Here is a 24,781-nt window from a genome sequence, read left to right as displayed (position 1 = left end):
AAAAGAACCAACACACCCATAAATATGAACAGCACGGGCAGCCTGATATGGTTGCTCATGTTCAGCTGATTAGGAATGAACTGTGCTGGAGGTACATGCACACAACTTCAATCTATTGATGCACTAACACACCCTCATATATTTTAAATATTAGCATAGACTCTTAAGTTTCTCCAGTACTTGTGTCTGCTCCTTACCTGATCACTGGCTCAGACCTTGGGTCTTTCTGGATGCTGGCCTACTCCTATGTGCTGGCTAGTCCAGCTCAAAGTTCACTAGCGGAACATACACATATGTTCATTCACTCGACTCACAAATACATGTGTGTCTGCTGGTCTCTTGAATATTAACACAGATTTAAGTCTGTCCTGTATGTGTGTTCAGTCTGTAGGCTCTTTACCTGGTCACTAGTCCTGACCATGGGTCTTTCCAGATGCTGGCCTCCTGCTACTTGCTGGCTAGTCTGACCTGATATTAGGTAGCAGCTGACACCCAACGACACATGCAAAACGCTCTTCTCTCCAATGACTGGTCTTAGATTTAGTCTCTACAGTAGCTGGCACTCAGGCCTCATCCCACTTGCTGGCTAGTCCAGTTTGAACTTTGCTAGTGTTAGGCCAACTCACACAGAGGGTGAGGTTAGAGAGTGCATTGCACATAAGATAGGCATAAAATTTAATGAGAGTATAGGATAGTGATCAATCCTGAGGCATTGTCAGACAGATGTACTGGCCAGCACTTGCTTACATGACTGGCATCTTTTATCCTCTTTTACCTTTATTCTCCTATGCTTGTTCATTCCTCACCTACTTTGGTCTTTTTTTTTTTTTTTTTTTTCCCCCTCATGTGTTCTCCTCCCTAAATATCCATAATAAGATTTGTACACAGCTAAATAATATGTTTGGTTCTGTGGCAGGGTATGTGATTAATTGAAATAATAGCTGCTAACAATTGCATTCGAAAGTCAAACAAATTATCTATGATAGGGAAAAATCCATTTGGTTTGTTCAGTTCTGACTGATGGATGAAGTTCTTGATTCAGTAGCATATTTGAGTATGTTTCATTTCAGGTATGTAAGACAATCCCTAAATAGCAAAGAATTTAAATTTAAACATGTGTTTCAGTTGCACTGAAATTAGAGGAAATGTAAATGTGTATGTTAGGCATGCATTCTAATAGCCATGGTGTGAATTGAGGTGGGGTTATTTGTATGTTTAATTATTTTGCTAAATACTTTAATATACCAATATCTATATGTTCACCTCAAAATTATATAGTTCTCCTTGTTCACAAGATGTAATCTGGATCAATAACACTGTAGTTCCAGTTCTTGACGAATGGGGTCTTTAAAACTGTTCTCTGTAGGGGAGGAATAATTTAATTAAAATGAACATCATATCCTTAGTACTCCACTGCTTTAATTCTCTTCCCTAGATATTTTGTCATACTATTACTAAGATTAACAAATTATTCAAAATATTTTTTTTATAGGGGAGATAATAAATTATTCAAATTCTTATTAAAAATGTATATCTTTCAGTTACCAGGGGGAATTGCAGTCCCTGATTGACTTTTCTGTCACAGAGCCTGAATGATTAGGCAGGGCCTATTCTTGTTTGATAAAGTCACTGGGATTGTACCTGCCTGAGTGTATTTGCAAAAAGAATGAATATCACCAGTACCTCTTTCCTCTTCATATAAGTCTCAGTAAAAACTGATTTATCTTTCTCTTCTACCTTTTCTGATGCATACAGGACCTTATTTTCAGCTTTGACAATATTTATGCTGAAACAGTTGCTATTTACATGAAGATTGGTTTCAATAATCAACATTAGTAACATCTCACATTTTACAGCAATATTTAGGTTCAAGTACTATTTGTTATTCTAAAAGCATCACTGATACCAAACTAAAAATAAAACCACCCAAAAACCAAACCAACCCAGGAATAAAAGAATGTGGACATTACTGTTCTGTTTGCCATGTGTGAAAGAAGAGGACGTGCTTTAACTTTAAGTCAGTCTTTGCCTCTATCTTAATGTGATGCTTATCCTGCTCATAAAGCATAGTATATAAGCCAACAGAGGAGATTTTGATATTAAGTATGGGACATAATTTGGGTATTCCTAAAGAAACGCAGAACAAAGATTTATGTTACGAATAGATGAAAAGTGTTTGAATCATGACCTTTACTGTTGCAATGAGTAACATCTTACAACCATTGAAGCGTGCAACACAAGATTCTTCACTAGACATCAGAGTTTATGATAACAACATACATAAGATGCTTTATTACATTCATGGTCACTTGGTCTAGTATCACTTCTGCTGAGTGGAGGGAAATTTCTTTCTTTACACAGTAATAATATCTTTTGAGATGACATGTTTCAAGGCTTATGAGAGCAAAGCTGGAACAGTGTTTGACTCTCTGGGATTCTTCTTGATAGGACATTAATTTTATCATGCAGTGGTTTATGCCCAAGGATTTGACACTTCTGATATTACTGTTATTGTGCTATTTTGGATAAAACCTTTATTTGCAAAAATAGTTATAACCTTTAAAATTTAATTAGGTAATGAAAGTGTGCTGATACTTAAGCACTTCTCACCCTCACAAATTAAGGTACTTGATAATTTTATATTCAGAAATCTTCACTTACTTGAGGGAAGGTATTTAACATCGTATTAATTTTAACCCAAAGAAACAGAAGTATAAGTGTACTAAAACTTTCCCATACTCAGGTCGTGACTGTTTCAGAATAAAACCTTGAGGCTTGAAAGGCAAGCAAATCCTCTTTTCTAGTAATTGTTTGGTGAAGCATTTGGAAAACAATTTTCATACAAAGTTTAAAAGGACACTTAAAATGCAAACTATTCCATGGAACCACCAAGAAGTCCACGAAACTCAGTTTCTTTTATCTGCAGATTGGAGCTATTAACTTCCTCTTTAAGATGTGAAATTCAGTCTAACATATGAGGGTTTTTATAATAACAAATGTATTAAATGCAAATCACGTGTTGTGATAGGCTTGTTTACCTACTTGTTTTATAAGAATGTTAACATGAAATAACCTTGTTTTGTACATTGAAGAGAAAACTATACAATTGCAACAACTTTTGTTACTGAATTGTCTTTTATCTGATTGCTTCACAAGCACAGAAAATCCCTTATATATTAAATAATTTTCTCCTTCATATAGATATTAAAGTAACACAAAGGTTAATAGCCCATAAGAATTGATATTTATTAACTATAGGTAACACTGCCTTTTTCACAATGAAATCCAACAATGTAAACTAATCCCTCAGATTTACTGCCATTTTTATTAACTGTGTTACGTACAACCAACAGAAACCACAAGCTGAATTGTGTTCAGTCTTTTTAGAGGCTTTTTTCTAGCCATTGTATACTATTTTCTCTTTTCTATTAAATAGGATAATAAGAAATGGATTATTGAAAAGAACTATTATTCAGACCTGTATGAATATCACATTGTTTTCTGCATGTACAGATAAGAAATTCAGTTTTATCACACACAATAGCGCAAGACCACAATACATAATATAAGAGCATGTCAGTAACTGTTGAGGAATTTTTGGGTTATCCTTATCTTTCCAGCTTGCTTTACATCTCTTCAAGTGTAAAATCACCAATAGTATCATATTAGGGTTTTTTTCTTATTGATTTGTCCCTTTTCCAAATTAAGAATGATTTATGTTCTTTTTGTTTCTTGGATCCACTGATTTACCCAATTCTCCCATCTCTGAATTAAGTGGAAATTATTTTTTCCCTACCTTTTAGTACCTCTGCCTGCTAGTGATTAGAGAAATCCAGGGGTTTTTTCAAACTTCCTGAAGCCTCTTTACTTACAGACTCCCTCCATTTGGTATACGATGTTAGCTTGTGTGCCTCCTACAGGTGTTGTTCATCTTTGCAATACAAACATGTTTAAATGATCCATGATGAGAGTGAGAGTTTCAGTGACTCCAAATTACTTAGCTGACCAAAGACAATTCATTTGTTCTACCTCACTAAAAACCAGTATGTTAGTAATGAAGAGTATTTATTCTCACAAGAAAAATCAGGGACTGAAAACAGGTCAGTGTTACTTAGTAGTCAAATACAAAATGAAATATTTTTTTAATAATGAGCTTAATCAACTCTTAGAACAATTCTTGAAGAAATGTGGAGGATTCACCATCACTGTCAAATTTTAAATCAAGTAGATGTGTTTTTCCTAATTAAATTCTCTTGTTCAAGAAAAGTTATTGAGACTGGTCCTTGATTTTTCAAATGAGTTCTCTGAAATCCTGTGTATATAAGTCAAGTTAGATGATTACAATGACTGAAATGTTTAGCAGTGAAGAAATGAAAAAAAATCTCTGCAGAGTTCTGGGTAAATAAACATTCTTTAAACACGCTTGTATTATTAATCAAAAATGGCAAAAAGTACTTCGAAATTTCTGAATTAGCATTTTAAGAATTTCCATTATATTATTTTGCTTATTCTTTTACTACTGCATGATTAAAACAAGGGCAAAAAATCAAGTACCTTCAATAAATATGGACTGTAAAAGCTTTCTTTTCTTTACACATAAAGATTGCAGTCTGTTGCCCCTAAAGAATCATTGTTTTCTTTTAAGTTTTGTGGTCATTAGTCTTTATACAAAAGGAAGTTATCTAATAATGCAATTAAATTTGGAGTTACAATATATTCCGTCAGAAAAAGCTACAGATTTCAGGAAAAATTAACTAGTAATTTTCTGGAACTCTTTTCTAACTTTTTCTTCAACTCCTGGCTGCTATACATCACAAAATAAACCTTTTTATTTTTTTCTTTAAATTGATACCAAATGACAGTTTGTGAAGATCTGTTGACTGTCATCTGTATAAACAAGGATTTTTTCCTTCACCTTTTCTTCAGTGTACACCTATGACAAACAGCTATTGGGAAAAGCTTTGTCCCTACATTTGTTCAACATTTGACTGCAAATCATTTATGCCTTGAGCTGCTTTAGAGACTGTTCTCAACCATATTGTGAAGGAAAATGCCTTAGATTTGAAGGTTGGCTGTTTCTCATTTTGACAAATTTAAAATGGATAATCCTCACTGATTAAGTTACTTCCATGAAAATTTTCATTCCCAGTTATCTCACCACAAGTTATTGTCAGCGGAAGTTACAGTTACTGACTTAACATGTCTCCTTCCTATTCCAGAAAGGTACCGTTTTCATGTATTTTTATCCACTACTGTACTATAACTAAGTTTTAAAAAAGAATCATCAATGATGATCGGTTTTATTCCTTCCTGAATCAAAAGAAAAATAACTTCTCTCTTGCTAAGAACTAGAAATCAGCAGTTCATACAATAATAAATAAAAGCTAAGTTGTAGACATTTGTTTTGTATTTCATAGGAAGATGTTGTTGTTGGTAGCCATCTTGCCTCCAGAGTTGTGGATTACATACGTTTTCCATTTCTGGATTCACAGAGATGTACAGGATCTGCAGCAGCCACCTCCATTCAGAAACACTGCAGCTTCTGTTTACCACTGAGTCATTCAAAGCCTGTCTTCTGTGTCAGTACAATTCAGAATCATCCTGACACTGTCAAGTAATTTGGGTCCTTGATCCTTTCCAGAATATCTTAATAGTAATTTCTACTTTTAGTAGCATCTTCTCTCTCTCCACTGGGGGACTTTATTAGATTTTTTTATCTCCTACCACAGCAAGTCTTTCCAGTTCAGTTGATTTTCGACATGTCTGCTTCTAAGAATTTTGTCCTTTTCTTCTTTTTCTGAAGGTCCCCAAGCATATTCCTCTATATTCCTCTCTGAATTTAAGAGGCTACCAACTCATGTATTTAATGGTTTTTTTGAATACTAATTATGAATTGCTCTAAATTAGGACTACAGAGCTGATTTTAACTTCGTTCACATAACAGGAAGCAATGCGCATTCCCCAACCAAGAACTGCTAATTGTCTTATGGCTAGAAATGCACGCCACATTTCAACTACCCCTCAGGAAACCAGGAGAATCATAATAAATATCATATTAACCATAGGAATTTAGGGAATAAAATATTATTGATACTTTAATGAAGTCTTAATAAAATTTAAATATGATATGTATCTATAACTGAGTCTGACAGGTGTGTAGCTATGTGCCACATTATATGATCCAACATGTCCCAGATCTTTGCAGTAGGGTTGAAATATTTCTGAACATATATCTAAACTGATGTGCCCTTATGTGGTATAGTGACTGAGTAGCAAAAATATACATAAATAGCATGTGACACCACACTGACAATAAAAGATGATATCATGTAGACAGGAGAATTTTCAGAGCTTGAAAAATAAATTATTTTGTAGTTTGAGACTTATGGACCTAAAACAAGTACAGTGTGTATGGTTTCTGTCAGAAAGCATTACTTGTTAAAAAAAGAACAAGTTGGTGGGAATTACGAGTTTGTCCATAAAAATCCAAAATATCTCTGAAGTAAAAAGGCACTTGACAGCTCAACATTGTTTCTTGCTAGAGGATATTGTTGATGTTTTTTTCTTTACTTCCTCTAGGAACAAATTACTGTTCTGTGATAGTTTTGATAAACTCTGGAGCAGGTTTTGCATTACAATGATAACAGTCAGAACATAAGATGTATTCTCTAAACTGTCATCCTGGACATATGATTACTGGCCTCTGCATGAGGCTATTGCAGTTAAATCAGAACTCACTACGAAAACTAATAAAATCCAACAGTAATGACATCCAGGCCATTATTTGACTTAATTTTTCTCCTGGACCGAGGAAGTAATCAAAGTGACTTGCTAATAAATGTGAAAGAAATGAAGGATCTCTGTCTTCTCTGAGGGATTTTCTTTTCCTACATGTAGTTTTAAAATTGAGTCCTGAAACTTTGTTTTCAGGGTACATGATTTTTATTTTCTCATTTTCACTTGCATTATGCCACAAAAAACATGTAGAACTCATAGCTAGCATTAAGAGGAGAAGACTGATTGGTATAAGTACCAAGTTATCTATTTTTGTTGTTAATGCATCATGTGCTGTTTCTGTGAAAAGTCCACAATACATCTAAAACCAAATAAGCAAATAGAACTGTTATGCAGCTGATACTACTTTATATGTGTAACATATGAAACATAGTAGAACAAAGGTTTTGAAATGTTTATTTTGCTGTTTGAGAGAAAGAAACTACTCAAAATTGTGAAACAAAACTTCTATATAGAGAAGTAATTTGAGGGTGATAGAAGTCTCAAGCCTTGAGGATATTCTCTGAAGGTATCAGCTCTTAGCTAAAACCCAAATACTTCAGCTATATTGCAGCAATGTTCTGTCTAACCTTTGAATATTTTACCTAGAAGGACAAGGACAAAGAAATTAAATCTGTAAAGCTGTGAGTAGGAGAAATGTTTTGGTGAAGGGGACATCTTTTAGAATAATTCATGTAAAGACCAAACCCCCAGCTCTAAAACCCTCTGTTCTGCCTAAGGATTTTGAATGAAATGCAAGTAATCTAGAATTGTCTTTTGTATTTTATTTTCTCTTCTGCTTTTTAGGTAGAAGCTTGACCATATATTTTAATTTAAGCCTGATTTATTTTATTTGCAGGTTGAATAATAGTTGTAAGTCATTTCTTCAGAATGTTTAAATGTAGAGATTATCTGATGACAAGTTTCAGGGTTTAACATTGAGGCTGGCATTGCCACATGATGGGTTTTAGGATGTTGCACACAAAACACAGTGGGCAAAAGGGTACATAAGTGGACCAAGAAAATTCTTGTCTAATTTGACAGGCTAATAAAAGTTATTATTAGACCAGTTACAATAATATTACCATTCATAGTCTGTTAACATAGTTAAAATTATTACACAGAAAACATTTCCTATTATCTACCTTTTTTTTTTCTGCTGTAATGCTCATCTTTCCGGTGTCCCTCTGGGTCTTAAACTTGACAGGATCAGTCCTCCCCAGGTGCAGAGGTTGGATGGGGATGTCAGAGAGCTGTCAATGACCAGTTTCTTTGCTTGGAGGGCTAGTAAAGTGTTTGTTCCTCAACAGTTTTGGGATCTAAGTGGATTTATTTTTATGCATTATCTTAAAAGAGTCTGCATAAGAAAACTTTCTCTTTACTGGTTCTCAAGTATTCAGTTTTCTATTCTCTGCTTTATGTAAATTGATTTAACAAGATTGTATTCCTGTAGTGACCGTTGTGATTTGTGTTTTCAGTTTTGGACGTCTGGTACCATCCTGTGTTTACACTCTTGCAAACCATTTTTATTCTAATATCATAGATAATTCAGTCTACACAGATGTCTACGCATAGCTCTATAAACTAAAAATATCCTAAACCAAATGGGACTGCTAAACAATTGCTGCCATAAATAAAAGAAGCTAAAATCAGCTTATGCCAAGACAAGTGTCAATCAAATCCTTAGACCCCACCTTGTAAAGCCACTAAAAAGCCAATAATAATGGAAAGAAACCATATTTACTGGGCTACAGAAGTGTTCCCTCCAGTAGAAACAATATTCCCACTATGGGAAGTATTTAGCTATGAAATACATTTAGCATATTTTGAGTTCTGTCATTCACAGACCTATTGTTCTATGACACTAATCAAATGAATGGGCAGAAGTTACTTTTCAAGAGAGATTCTTCTTACCAAGTTTGTCTATTTTCTTGAGTACTAAGAAACAAAAAAAATAAGTGTAGGGCTCAATTCGGCCTTACTACAGAAACATGTAAACCTCAAATGATGAAGATTATAAATTTTAGGACTACAAAAATGCATAACTCAGGAAATATACATATGTTACTCATAGCGGAAAATAATAGCTAAACTGGCTGTTTCAAATATTTATAAAGTATGTCAAAGTAAGCAATTTCGGAAAAGGCAAAAGTGCTGAGTAATCGTTCTATCCCATTCACTTATAACAGTCAACTGGAGGCCTATATATATGTGTATGTATGTTTCCAGTTACTGCCCGCTGTATGAAGTGTGATGTGTCTCCTGGAAACTTGTAACAATCAGTACAACTTTTGGTTGTATATAAAAAGTAGAAGGATGTAACAGCATCAGTGTCATTACCTATTTCACAGCACTTCGCAGATTTTGATTAATATCTGCCATAACTTCAGAACTTGGCTGTCCTTTCAGAGATCAGACTAAGAGATACGTATATCCAAGAAAAGTTTAAAATGAAAGTAAAAATATATCTGTCAAAAATAATCAGATATTTGTCATATGTCAAAAATTCAATTATGCCTGAACTGAAGCAATTACAGTTTCCTTTCAACCATGGACTCAAGACATTTTTGTGTGTGTTTGGGTCTAGAAAAAGAAAAGGGGAACCTGTCTTAGTCTTAATTTACTTGCTAGTACTTTATCCTAGGATAAAATGAACTTTTCTTAAGAAAGAAAGGATAAAATTTGATTTTTTTTTTGGCGATTAGGCAATAAAAAGAAAGTCACACTTGTTTACAAAGCACACTTCTTGTGTGGCTCTTGCATTTTCAAAATATTTGTGTTATTTTATAGTATTTGTTAATATTTTAGGCAGATTGTTAAGTATTGTTAGACTGTTTTGTTATATACAGAAAAATTAATTCACTGTAGCAGAGGGGGAGAGAGGTCAAGTGTGCCATAGTTTTCCCACTACCACAGTAGTTCAGAACATGTAAGATCCCGTTTCAAAAAAAATGTGACTATCTATCCCTCCACTCACCTCAGCAATTCCTCTCCATCCACACTGTGTTTCTAGTCTGTCTTCTACATCATTATTTATCAATTAATCTCTCTTGAGAATATCACAAATATATTTAAATGTGTGCAGATATAAAATGAAAATTTATTTAAGGAAACACCAACTGACCTAATATAACTGAGTATTTACTTGTCTATTTTTAATGGGTCAAAAATAGAATAATTCTTAGAAAAGATGTATTGATACCTCCTTTAGAGTTCTGATGTAGAAGCGAGTTTGTATTTTCTCCTTTGACTTTGCAGTATGCCTCCTGCTTTCTGTGACTTCAGATTTAGGACATTACTGTCCTGCAGACCTTTAGATTTTGGATGCCTGGATGATCTCACAGAGTTTTATCAACATAAAGTTGTCATCAGGGAAATAATAATGATTAAAGAGTTTCAAATGTATAAAGTGGTCAAAGGAAGATGGGATAGATCTACTTTCTATCAGATTATTGGAGGGAAAAAAATAGACAAAACATAATATAGATTTTGCTCTTCATGTCAGAGAGGACATGAAAAATTTATCAACCAGTTATCTTGCTGGTTAATTTCAAATATAGAAAAAAATGGTTCAAGACATTTGACTAACTGACATTTTAGTAATACATGTGCCCCTCAAACATTCATCTTGAGATAGTAAATTTTGTTTCATATCTTCCTCGGAGATGTAAGTCATTCATCTTGGAATACATTTTTTTTTGTATAAATACCACAGAACCATAGAACAGCTCAGGTTGGAAGGGGCTTCAAAAGACCATCTAGTCCAACCTTTTGTGGAAAAGAGAGCCTAGATGAGATTATCTAGCATTCTGGTCCAATTGTGTCTTGAAAACCTCCAGTGATAGGAACTCCACCATGTCCCTGTGGAGGTTGTTGCAGTCATTGGCTGTTCTCATTGTAAAAAAATTCTTTCTTAGGTCAAAACGAAACCTCTCCTGGTGCAATTTGCACCCATTTCCCCTTGTCCTCTCCATCTGGCTCCTTCTGAAGGGAGAGCCTCCACTCTCTTTGTAGATGCGCTGTAAGTACTAGAAAACCCTGGTAAGGTTCCCCCTGAGCCTTCTCTTCTCTCAGGTGAAAAGATCTAAATCCTTCAGTCTTTCCTCACAGGACAGATTCTCCAGCCCTTTGATCACCTTTGTGGTGTCCTTTGGACACTCTCTAGTCTGCCCACATCTTTTTTTTGCATTGTGGGAACCAAAACTGGGCACAGTGCTCCAGGTACAGCCTAACAACTCCTGAGTACTGTGGGATGATCACATCTCTATCTCTGCTAGCAGTGCCCATGGGGATGCAGCCCAGGATCTGATTTGTCTTTGTTGCTGAAGTGTTGTGCTGCTGATAGATCTTCAACTTGTTGTCTACCAGGACCCCCAGGTCCCTTTCATCAAGGCTGCTCCCCAGCCACATCAGATCCTAGCCTGTATGGGGTTCTTTGGTTGTGTCATCCCAGGTGTAGGACATTGCACTTGTCTTTGTTGAACTTCATGCAGTTCCTGTTGGACCACTCTTCCAGCTTTTCCAGGTCTCTCTCTAGGTTGGCCTCCCCTTCTGTCCACCTCACCAGTTTAATGTCAGCAAACTTAGTGAGAACCTCTACATTGTCAGCATTATATGTAACTAGTTTCCCTGCTCTGCTTAGCAATGGGACTGTCTTCCCTGTGCTTCTCTTTAAGACTCACATGTCTGAAGAATCTTTTCTTGTTCTTGATATTTTTGGCCAATTTCAGTTCTAGCTAAGCATTCGCCTTCCCTATTATGTATTTCCGCATGCACTAGCAAGGTTCTTGTAGTCTTTGATGGGTATTTATCTGCCTTGCCATAGCTGGAACAATGCTTCTTTGCCTCTAAGTGCACCCAAAAGCTGATTGTTAAGCCAGGATGATCTCTTGTTCTTCTACCTTCCTTTCCCTTTGTAGGAGGTCCACGGTTCTCCATGTCACCTGCAATTCACTGAGATACTGTCTGCATCTGGCTTAACAAACAATGTATTTTATATGTATTTTATATGTATTCCTAAATGCAGAAACAAGACAAAGCATGGTGATCGGTGATCTATCATGATCACAGAACTGTTTAAGTGGTAAGGAATCACTTGAGATTGTCTTGCTTATCCAACCCCTCCCTTGCTCAAACAGATTGTGCAGGACCACATCCCGTCGAGTTTTGAATATCTCCATGGATGGAGGCTGTTGGCTGTTGTGTGATGGCTGTAAACTCAGAATTTTTTTTTCATATTTACTCATTGAAACTGACCGATTATAATACTGATGTGGCAAAACTAACACAGACTGCTGCATTCTCACAGTTTTTTAGTTAGAACACATAACAAGGGATTGTGATCATATTTTATTGGAAAGGAATCAAAATTCCAAGAGGCCTCATTGGAAGCACTAGAAAAAAAAAAAAAAAGAAAAAGATGCAAACAAAAATGAACCCACTCTTAATAACATTTGATGTAGAAATGCTGTCTGTTCTTTATTAAACTCTTGGAATTTAGCAGTAAACCACTCTTGGAAGAGCTGCTATAAAAAAATCTTAAGTCTTCATATGTGAGCCAGGCTTTTATCTCTTCTAGCGGATGAAAATAAATGAAGAATACCTAGGCCTGACTTTTATTATGTATTTCAAATACTTATTGGAGTGCTGACAATATCTCACTCTCTACTACCTGATATCAATTCCCCTTTTCTGGATTAGTTCCTTGAGAAAGAATTAGCAACCCTTCCCCAGCAGCAGCTGCTCTCTGTGAATATTTTGGAGGTTGCCCTTTCCAGGTTCTGAGGATAATGGTAGAAAACAGACCTGATTATACTGGTTTGACATTTATATGGCCAGTGCTAATTTTAGCAGGGCCATCTGTGGTTTTAACTAAAATTATTCTATGCTAATAATGTTAATAGGAAAGCTATCAAAAAAACCCAATCCACAAACAAAAGTGCCCACTCTTAAATGATTCCACATCAGACTTCAGAAGCACATAGTGAGCTCTGCCCCATGTCTCTTTTTCAATTAGAGGAATCTTAACTGATTCTTCTGGACACAATCAATGGGAGGCACTCTGAGATGCTACAGAATTAAACACAATGCATCAAGGATATAGTTCTTTCAATATCTTGAAAATCTGCCATCAAATTACCTTACTAATACGAAAAATACATGGCTTTAAGATAAGGTTGGATGAGAGGATGATGATTCTTTTCAAAGATATTGCAGGATATTTTGCTCATTGTCATCACAATTTTATCACTGTGACACTGCCTGGGATGCTTGCTCTTGAACATTTTCCTAAGCTATTGTAGAGGCAACAAATGCATTTTTAACCATATGTATTCCTTTCAAATAACACTGCAGCTATTGGGACCCACTACTTCATTACCTTAATTAATTTTAGCTCTCAAAGTTCTATGCTTTCTAGGTCTCACACAGAAATTACACAGAACTCCACTGCAGTGCAGTGCCCCACAGAAGTGAAGCATGGAATTTGAAACACACTCATTTTGATTTAACTATCGAATTCAGTTCTGAGTTCTAGGCTCAAGTGTCAAAAGCTGCAGTGCCCAAGGAATCATTTAGAAAATCAGTGTTCTCCACTAGCTGTTGGAGAGGTGTGAGGCAAGGCTTGAAAACAGGTTACCTGAAAAAGAAATGAGGGAGGACACAGACCCCTGCATGCTTCTCTGTAAGACAGTTGACTAATTGCATCCCTTTGTTTGAATCAGATGGCTTCAGTCTTTTAAAGGGTCAGATGAGCTTACTTTGATAACTATCACTGTTTCCTAATGACCTGTAGGACAGTGAAAGTAAGGTATTATCAAATTCTGGCCCAAAGCTTTTTACCAAATGTGATGTAGCTCTATTCCAAAAGGAGCCTCACTATAGATTTCTTACGAAGAACGTGTGGATACTCATTGCAGTATAAATGCTTACATGAAGATAAGGGATCAGCCATTGCTATCAATTCTTGGTATTCCTAGCAGAGTACTTGAGGTCCACAGACAAATAGGAGCCACTTACTTGGTAATGCTGATTTGTATTAAAGTTGTTGACATAGATATTGTCTGTTGTGCCAGCAATCGCTGGCCCACGTTCTCTAAATGGGAAGGAGAAAAGAGAAGCACGAAGCAATGTGTGATCTTTGCAATTAGGTTTATTTCCTCTATTTTATTAACTAGGCAGAATCATAAGGAAATAAAACTGTACTAACAGCTAATGATCAGTTGTTGAGTTGACAGCTGCAGGCAAACACAGTAATATAAAAATTACTGTTAATATGAACAGATTCTACTAAGAAGATTTTTATATTAAAAAAGTGAATGCATTCTATTTCAAAAGCTGCATTATAAAATTTGTCTTTTTGTGATCTTTAATGACAAATTTTCTTCCAGAATGCTATCATATGAGTTCTGTATTAAAATTTATTTAAAAAAACAGGACACTATGTTCTGTAACAGGCATAATTAAGCTACAGTTCAAACAGTATATTCAATGCATATGTAGTATAATTAAGTATTAGTTTACAGTCTGTTCCATTTGTCATCTGTTAAAAAAGTTGCAAATGAAACTTATGGCTGTGCCATAATGCTGTTACAAAGTGCATACATACTGTTGTTGAGTACACTATTTTGATATGCGTGTACTTGGAATCAAGACAAACTAAATGCAAATATATTCTGAAGAATAAACTTCTAATTTAATGATATTACAGGCCTCTGCCTTAACTACACCAGAGTAAGCTCAAAGTGGGCAAATCATGGTAGAGAGCTGCCTCTTCACTCACAGAGGGAGAATGGTGCATCAGTGTTGTAGCTGACTTCTGTTTCAGAGGGATGCATCCTAGTTCTGATGTTTTCAGAAGTATGGCAACAATGTGTGTGGTCAGCTTAGTTATTTCAGATACTGGTTTAAAAAATTAAAGGTTTTCAAAAAACTCTTTGACCACATTATTGGCAACAATGTGTGTATATATAGTATATCTTTTAAATCTTGGATATGTACTTGATAGATAATGCATCGAATAAGGACATTAAGATCTAAAGAAAAATCTTAAATCTTTATTAAAAGATTAAAAAAGAAGAAATATAGTTTATTTTTTCATCTAGTTATTAACATTTTTAATGGATTTTTAATGAGGCTATTTTCAAGCTATTTCAAGATACAAGACTTTTCAAGTAATTATTTCAAAGACATATTGCTCATGCCATGATGGTCTTCTACAAATACACAAAATTTAAGCAATTAAAAGTGCAAAGCAGTTGGTTAATTTCCATAACCACTACTTGATAAACCTCTTACATACAGAAATCCAGATATAGTTAGGTAAAAATTCCCTACTGTTTGTAGCATCCATAAGTGAGGCAGCAGTCTATATTGAAGGTCTTGGGGCATTGTTACGGAAGGAGGCAGAGCTCTTGCAGAAAAAGTAATTTCTCTTTAAATAATCCTGACCTTCCTAATTTAAGATTGATTTTCCTATCTTAATTTGGTAAGTTTATTTTAATTTAAGAGTGTTTCTGGCTAATCGATTTACAGCTACAGAACCACATTGACACCAGTGGGGTTATATACTATAGGAAGTACCTATGTAATACAATACAAGGTAATTCTTCATAAAGGTAATCAGTCTGGACAGTGCAATTTATTAATTTAAATATGATGTTAATCTACCCAAACTACTTTGGATGTTTTTACTCAAGGTTGCTGTTTGTATTGAAGGAATAAATAATAATAGCATCAACAGATTGTGAGGTAGCAATAGAAGTTGAAATGTCCAGTAGACTTTATAATTAAATGCTAGCAGAGGATTGGTACGATGAGGAGTCCTGACTTTTGTGCTGTGTTTTGGAGAGCTGTATTCTAAACCTTTCTCTCCCACCCTGATGTGACTTACTTGACCTTTTTTGCTTCTTGTCATTCCTGTTTGTCATCATTTTACTCTGTCTCCCTACACATCCATCTTCATTTCCAAACTTTCATGTATCCACCTCTTTTTTATATTTTGTCCTTCCCAAGATTGCATTACAATTTTCTTATCATCTACTCTGTTACATCTCTCAGCACTGAAGTGTCCACTCTCAAGCAACTTGGGCTGTGGAAAGGTGAACATAGAGAGCACAGGGTAAATTTTCCCGGCTGACACTTTTTGAGCACACAGCAGCCTGTTCTTATCAGAAGAAGCCAACTCAGGGAGAGTGGTCCTTCTCCTATGCATAAAAACTTGAGTAGATTCAATCATTCTTGGAGAATGATAATTATAGACCTGTATTAGCATGTGTGCATTGTAACAGGAATGAAAAAATGTCACAAAAAAAGAATTCAAAGCTTAGTGTAGAAGTAGTTACTCAAAGATAAGAGGTTTTTCTGCAGATGGAATTATAGTTGAAAACCTAACCCTGAGAGTTCAGTTCCACCAAATTTCAAGAATTCTATTAAAAGCAAGAATATTGATAGTGAAACGACTGTATGATTTACTTGTTCTACTTTGTGTAATTTTTCTATAACTTTATTTCTGAAAAAGCTGGAACACACCCTGAGGTAGATGTTCTGACACTTGGCAGACTGGCAAATAATTGGAAAAAGTTCCTTAAAAGTGCAGGGAGTCAGGCCACCTTCATTACAGAAAGCATAGTTTTATTTTTTTTAAAACAACAATATCAATCAGATGAAAAATGGTACAGAAAAGACATGGCTTGTAAAATAATAATGTAGATTCTTTCAAATATATTTCAATTATATCTTGAACACAAACAATTGCATTTAGATTGCTCTTTTTTATACAGTGTTACTCTTAAGTTTCAACCCACAGAGGCTCAAAAAACATGACTTAGTCCATAGAAAATCATGGGATTGACTTACATATATTACATATGATCTTTGAATGTTAAATGTGGGATGTTCTCTTAATTGTGCTTGTTTTGTTTTGAGCATTCAGAATCTCCTTGGGTCTCATTTCAAAGCTTTATCAGTAAGTAGATGTCTAAAATAACACTTTATGCGAACTCCTCTATTCAGGACATTGAATCACAAAGTACTTTATTACAGGCAGTCAGGCCACGAATGATACTGTAAGATGAGATCTGGCAGTAGCAGGAACAGGGTAAAATAAAATTTGTTATCACAGAAGAATGGTACACTATGATAAAATGTTAAATAATGAATCAAAAAGAAAAAAAGGAAATATATGAATAAAATGAAATAAATAATTTTCACAACTTTCAAAATACCATAATGATCTGTTCTGTCTTACAGGAATCCTATTAGCTCCGAAAGAAAAGCTGGACATCCCAGTGTTATTCAAGCCAGATATAATGAAAATGTATGAGGCTGTGGTGGTAATTCATGTAATGAGGGAAAATGGTGAAAATTGGCCTTATGAGGATTCTGCTGAATTAAATAAAGACTTAAAGAGGTAATTTATTCTAATAGGAAAAGAAAAAGTAGTTGAGGATACTCAATCCTATCACCATTTTCCCCTTCAGCTATTTGTGTGTAGCTCCCAAGGGCAATCAAGTGTCTGATTTTGAGGGCAATAGGTATCCAACATAAGCTTTTAATGTACCTTGCAAAGTATGCATATTTAGGGTAAGACTTTTATCTTTCAATACCTACCTTTTCTAACTTTAAAGAAATAAAATGTAAAGTACTAGCTGCCCATGAAGTTATGAATATTGAGAAAATTAAAGCTCTCAAATGCTTCTAATTTTTCAGCATGTTTGGGCTAATAATGATTCTCCTGTGGATATGTTTATGTAATGCATGAATTTCATAAATTTTGTTTCAGTGTAGACATGACATAAGAGAGACTAGATCAAGCCAAATGTTCTCATATCCTGACTGAATAATATTCAGAGTCACTAAACTAAGTGGATGTAAATTATTGCTGTTTTTGTTTGGTTGGATTTTATTTCATATTTTTCTTAGATGTTTAGCATTTAAGCATACAATAAAATGGAGTCTCACCTCCCCATAAACTCTTAAGTCTAGATTACTCTGGGAAAAAAATTTCTCAGAAGTCTATTATAATTATACCCTTCATTTATTTTCCAAGCAGTGTTACTGTAGCAGAGAATGGGGGAATTCAGGGAATACTCTGGATCTATCCGGTTCATGGAATACCTGAAGCACCACATCAGAAATTAGTTCCAGGTAGGTAATGAAGAAAACTTGAACAATATGTTTAAGAAAATTAGATAGTCATCTGTGTTCTCATATGCTTGATCACAGGAATTTGTGGTAGTACTTTGCTACATCTTAAAAATGATAAAATCACAAATTAAAAATTAATTCTCCTTTCCCAACCTATAAAGCAGATCTAGATCTTTTATTTTGTTCTTATTGTGGATAAAAGGAGCCAAGAACAGTTGAAAAACTCAGGATTTGTACCATTCAGTGTCTCAGTTAATGCTGAGTTAGAGAACTGAAAGTAGATCAAACAAAAGACTGATGCAAGAGCAGATTTTGCCTTGTATACCCAGAACATCCTTCTGGAGAGTTTACAGGGTACAGAATATTGCAGTATATGTTCACTGATTCTCATAGACTTGAATTTCATTCCTTAATCAAAACCAGAATATAGAGTGCTGTGAATATCAGTAAGTTTTCCACTTGCTCCTGGGAAGTAAATAAAAGATGACTGACATAGGGTTTTTGTTGTTGCTTATTTTGGGGATATTAAATGTTTAAAGATGTGATGCACCTATTTTTTAAAGGTGTGATATAATCCCAGAATTGTGAAACAGAAATTGTGAACAGCTTTTAAAATCTATAACCTTGATGAAGCTACAGGTGAAGGTTTAGATAAAGGACAATTTTGTACCAACTTGTCTTTTCATCTTATTTTTTAATGAGTGAATATAATACCATTCCACACTAAATAGACTAAGGTACAGGAGTAACTTCTCGAAAACTGAACTATAGAAATAGATATTTTTACTGTCATTAATTTAATTTGCTTAAGAACCCATTACTTGCAGACAAATTCCAATGATGTGGTATTAATTAGAACTTTCATCTCCTTAATTTCCACTTTAATACCTTAAGGAAGGAATGAAGCACAATATTATCATGCAATCAACTGTTGCCCAAAATGATAGTTTTAACGAGTCTCATGAGCATTAGAACTACGTGTATTGATGTGAATATTTGTTGTGTTATTTAAAGCTGTTACATAATTCACTGGCAGACTTTGAGATAAATCTCCTTTTTATTGGACTCTTGTTTTCATTAGGTATAGAAGTTATGAATTAAAACTGTTAACATTCGTAAATTGCTTAAGTGACATCACTTCTGTATATGATCAGAAACTTAAGTAATGTAAAATCTTAAGTAATTTTGAATTCCTAAATGCTCATTTAAAACAGCAAAACTGAACTGTAGAATATTTATAACTGTGTTATCCACTAGTTTATGTTCAATAAATGTTTGTAAAGCATACAAGGAGCATTGCATTTATTTTGCATACATTTCTTGGTTTGGCCATCACCATGTTATGTTGGATTATTTTTTTTTTTTTAAAGGACGTACTAGATCTGTCATTGGAATATGACCTGAAAAACTGAAATACCTGTTTGTAATTGTATTTATGAAACAGATTCCATTCCTGCCTTAATTCTGAAGGCCTAAGATTTTCAGTTAGAAATAGACATTTAAAACTCCCCTGTTGTAAGATAAGAATCCAAAGCAGGTAATTTACAAGAAACCTACTTGTGATTGAAAGAATATTGTCATTTTCTTTAATACGGACATTGTAGGGTACAAGCTGTCATTTCAAAACCCAAAGCTGCTTTGCTGGTATGTTAGGCAGTTCATCTTTTGTGTCATTCTTATTTGTATCTTAATATATTTCAACTTCTAGAAGTCACTTGGCTTAGTATCTCATGAGACCAATTAAAATGATCAGTGGTCACAACCCATGTAGTACATGTTGAGTAGATTACAGCTTGGATATCTTATAAAAGTGATTACAGATGGAAAATCATGCAGAATATTTTTTTTGAGGTCTTGTGGAGTCGAAGCAATATACAATAATTTATATTGAAAGGGACCACTGGAAGTCATCTAATCCAACCTTCTGCTCAAAGCTAGGTCTAGTTAGATCAGTTTACTCAGGGATTTGCCCAGTCAAATTCCACTTGGATCTGATTTTTATCTATGAATATTGCTTAGCCATTTAGGAAAAAGAAAATGTAGAATAATTCCTGGTAGTAAGATGAGATGTGGAGTAGAAAATTATGTGAACACAACATAATGAAATACTTGGTAAAGTGGTATAATGCAGACAATGTAATTTATTCTTAAATATAAGGCTATGCATCTTGAGAAAAAGATGGTTTTAACTATTCTAGTAATTCTCCATCATGGAAATGCTTAGAAGAGAGCTATAGAAATTGCTTAAACCCTGTTAAACAGGAAAAGACCAAGGAAAAAAAAAAAAAAAAACATTAGGGTTTTTTTAGAGAAAGGATATTACTTGAACTTGATGTGTAATTATCTATTTTCCAAAATAATGATAGTGAATCAAGCTCCAGAACTGAAAGTTAAAGCTACATAGACATATAGAAGTAAGAGTTTCATTGCTCTCTTTTAAAATGGTTTACATAATTACGTAACAAGATATGGTTCTAAATTATTTATCATTAAATCTTGATGTTAAGTTCAAAATTAATTTTTAAAACTCATTGGGTATAATTCTGATGAAAATAATATTTAGACCTTGAAACTGAGAATTATGTAATCAGCTCTTCTTTTTCACATTGATTTCCATAACTAGAAAATTCTAAGTCTTTTCTTTGGAAAAACATATTTTTCTTTCAGTTCTTGCATCAGATTTTCCCCTCTTTCTGTGCCAATAATTATTGAAAGAACCATAAACAATAACTATTGAAGTAAGATTTACAAAATCTAGTGTATAAGCTAAAACCCAAATCCCTTGTTATAAAAAAAGATATATTTTAGAAAGACTAATTTAAAATCACTTACTGAATTGAAAAAAGCCCTGTCATGCTTCAAAGAGAAACTCGTGCTAGAATGTTTTTTGTTCTGGCATAGTTCTATAGAGGCTGATGTTTGAACCACAGTATTCTTAAATTAAGAAATCAGAGGAACTTAATGTTCCTTCTGTAAAGTTTTAAATTCTTTCATTTATTTGTTTTCCTTTCAGATCTCCTTTCTCATTGGCATATGTCAAACTGTGCCATAATTTTTGGTTGCAAATGAACTAAAATTAAGATATATTTAATGATTACAGAAAAGGGAGAAATTTGCAAGTGCTGTTGTGAACTAACTGTAGGAACAGATTTTCATTTGCTTAGTATTTTCTACTACTTTACCTGAACAGAACAGTAGAAACTGTGGGTTGGGGAAAAGATACTAGTTGTATTGGTCCTTACTGGAATTCTGTCATTCTTGAAGCATATTTAACTTCTATGTTTAATTGGTTTGTTAAAATCAAGATGCAGACACTTTACAAATAATGGATTCCTGCTTTTCTGTAGCTGTGGTACGCTGTCAAGCCAGGCAGAGAGTAGAAAGAAGAGTAGAGGTGCTGCTGACTGGTGTAGTTCCTGATGCAACTGCTACGCCTGCCACAAGAAATCCAGCTGTGATCAAATCAAAGAAGCCAGCCAACATCCAAAAAGTTGTTCAGGTCACTGATGGTAAGAATAAATAGCTTGGATATCATGCTATTTTATGAACATTGCCAGTAAGGTAAGTGCTTCACCAAATGTGTCTCTGCCATCACAACAGATGAGATTTAGATAAATCATTCTCTCAGGCCATATTTTTACCCTGTTGCAAATATGAAACATTCGTATAACAGTATATCTGCAGTTATAGGCACCTTTGAACGTGTACCTTTCTTTTCGTATCTGTCTTGAATGTGAGGCTTGCAGACATACCCTCTCTCCTTTAAAAGAGAATAGCCTCCACAAAGTCTAAAGTTAGCAAAAATATGTCTGTGTAAGAATTGCAAGGAAATATTTATCTGCAGTTTGTCCCTATTTGTAAGGAGCATTCTCACTAGCAGACCAATATCTGCAGCAAAATGGATTGAAGAAGGAGGCTTTGTTTGAAAGAAGCAATAAAGCTTTGTAAAAAGATAGCTTCCACTTACTGTTAATCAGCAGAAGACACAGAGAAAATCGATTTCTTTGGAGATACACCAGTTTTTCATATTATATCTCTCTGAAACAGAATGGTACAGTGCATAAGTAGTAAGAAAAGAATGCTTGTTACTGCTGTATGCCCAGTATTTCTGTTAATAGACGTGTGTTAACAATCATACCCACTACAACAAATCTTGAATTGATTCATTTTAACTTTATCAATTATTGCACCTTTGAGACTTAACCTACCTTTCTTTTTGGGTTCAAAGTCACCCTACTTTTTAAGAAAAATGTTATTTAAAAACAATGACACATGACATGAGACATCCTAATGTGTTTAACATAGCTAGAAATGAGGGGAAGGGATGTCACCCATGCTTCAACTTTGTCAAGAGTGTAATGCATTGTATGGTGGTAAAAGATGAGTCTACAGAAGTCACTATAATTGCTATCTATTAGGCAATCAGTTTGAGAGACAGGCAAACTTGGCTTTTGTGTCTCATTTATGGCATTTAAAATCTGGCCCAGCAGAGGCTTTGCAGCAATACAGTGTTACAGAAACTCTACTGCCAAAGAACTGTGAAAAACTGAAAAGCTGTAAAATATAAATCAAGATGCATTACATCCTTCCCATAAGAATGATTTTCACGCAAATATGGTCTCACCCTCCACAGTCACCAATACTGTTTTGTATTGGCAATCACTGTTCAGATCTTTAAACAGGTGGTTTTTTTGTTTTTTTTTTTTTTGTTTTTTTTTTTAATGCTTTTAAAACAGGAGGGTATCTGAATTTGAACTGTGAACAAGAGTTTGGACAACATATACTTAATGATTAATTAATATTTGTAATTACTTAGTTATATTTTATATTCACTCATGTTGTAGTGTCAAAGACAACTGGGCATCTTATTATCTTGTATTCCTATATTACAAAGTGATAGTGAACAATCCAGTAAAACAAAAACATGTGATGTTCTTAACATACATTCTTGCCTCCTTGGAGAACTGTAAATATTATTATATAACTTTATTCAGCCTCATGAGTACTGCCGTGTATCAAAATACATTATACCTTTTTTTTTTACTACAGAGTATCAGGCTTAGCTTGTTATTGACTTGTCACATATGAGTAGGCTACCTTAAACATAACCGAGCTATTTCCCTCCAACATGGGGACATTTGAATTGACAAGAATAACATGCATTGAGCAAGTTGAGGCAGCACTTTGAAAGACTTTCAGATTCATGATGTATAATGCTTGTTTTATTCATTGGAATAATATTTCATATTTATTAACACTGGCTTCTGCACATACTGCAAGACATTGATTTGGGACATTGCATCTTTTCAAGTAAGAAGTCTAGTAATGAAATGCTTTACAACATAGGTTTTAAGATCATTTACAACTCTGGTGCTTTTCATAATTTTCAATAACATAATGTCATAATTGCTAGATGAATTTGATGCCTGTTAGGAATCAGATTTAATGGTATATCTCAGTTTTCTGCAGTCTACTAGCAATAATGTAAATAAAAGCATAAACCTCTAAGATAACAGCCTGGCAAGCTGATTTTCATTTTTCCCTTCTGAAAAAGTGATTCATCAGACTACATGTGTGATATGTAGTAAGCAGTTTTTATATCCAAAGATAAATGATGATAATTACTGGCAGATCAGATTTAAACAGCTACTACTGTGCTTCAGTATTTAAATTATTTGGACAAGCATAAATTCCTGGGAAGTGAAAAATCTTCCATCATGTATTTTCTGTTAAAAGAATTTCATCCAATCCAGAAGATAAAATTTGAAACAGCAAATTATTACAATTTCTTAAGAAAGAGGGGACACTCTAAATACTATCTAGCTAAAATTACATATTTTATTGTTCAGAAGTCAACAGAGTTCCAGAGATCAAATAATTAAAGCTTAATGTTTTAGGCATAGTAATTATGATATGACCCTTTAAAAATAATTTTCAATTGTTTTAAATACATACATTTAGCCTGTATTTATTTTTCATGTTTTCTTACATATAGCTCTAAAGACATTTTTTTTCAGTAAACAAAGTTTAAGACCCAATATTCATCAGAACAAGTGTGAAGATAGTTATTATTTATTCTAATAAAACAGCTTTTTTAGTTTATTTCAGTTATTCAGTGGAAAATAGAACCTTGTTTAATTTTATGATCATCTGAGAAAAACATCAAACATTCACAAACTATCAGATACAGATATTTGACTGCAGTTCATAAATTTCTAAGCAACCAGAGTTGACTGTGTTGAGAGCATGTATACTACCATAGCCACAACACCTTCTGGTTGAGGAAATACACTAACCATTCCTGTTCTGTCTCTGTGGTTTTAATGGTCCTTTGTAACCCATCCCTTTCATTTGCTTGATTTTATCATATAAACCAACTGTAAGAGCTGAGTTTATAATTATTTTCCCTAATCTTTATTAATTCATAGCTCTTCTCACAGCCCCAAAACTGGTTTTAGCTCCTTAATCCTGTGTTTTTATTCCTGGGAAGGTTTCATGAGAGTTAATTTTTTTGGGGGAATAATGCTGTCCAGGTTCTGTAGGGTAGGACAAGTATGAGATTTTTTTTGTTATGTACAGGTTTCACAATTGACAGTTCAATTTCACCTAGTGGTTAAATAACATTTTCCAGATATGTTAATCCATAATGTACATTGGCATACATTCTGCAAATTGTATCCTTACCCTTTGCTTCACCATCTACAAAACCAGCAAATATATATATTCTATATGATTTTCTAGGATTTATCTAACATTCAAAAATTCCTGAAGTAGTGACACTCATCAGAATACACTCTATTTTCTTTAATTTCATTAAATCAGCTCTTTGAAACAGGAAAAGAAGAACAAAGTGTCAGAAAAC

The 24,781-nt window shown here is 34.2% G+C and overlaps 1 protein-coding gene across 1 annotated transcript in view; it reads left to right on the top strand.

The window, feature by feature from the left end:
• Window positions 1-24,781, top strand: part of CFAP47 (cilia and flagella associated protein 47) — a 341,806-nt gene that overhangs the window by 283,458 nt on the left and 33,567 nt on the right. The window contains exons 58-60 of the mRNA XM_042788270.1: window positions 17,023-17,182; window positions 17,822-17,919; window positions 21,267-21,428. Of these exons, the coding sequence (XP_042644204.1) occupies window positions 17,023-17,182; window positions 17,822-17,919; window positions 21,267-21,428 (420 nt within the window). The remainder of the gene's footprint in view (window positions 1-17,022; window positions 17,183-17,821; window positions 17,920-21,266; window positions 21,429-24,781) is intronic.

Source organism: Tyto alba, unplaced genomic scaffold (assembly GCF_018691265.1).
Source record: "Tyto alba isolate M040663 unplaced genomic scaffold, T.alba_DEE_v4.0 Super-Scaffold_14, whole genome shotgun sequence".
NCBI lineage: Eukaryota > Metazoa > Chordata > Aves > Strigiformes > Tytonidae > Tyto > Tyto alba.
The sequence above is the reverse complement of the archived record's forward strand: the minus strand, read 5'-3'. Positions and strand labels throughout refer to the sequence as shown.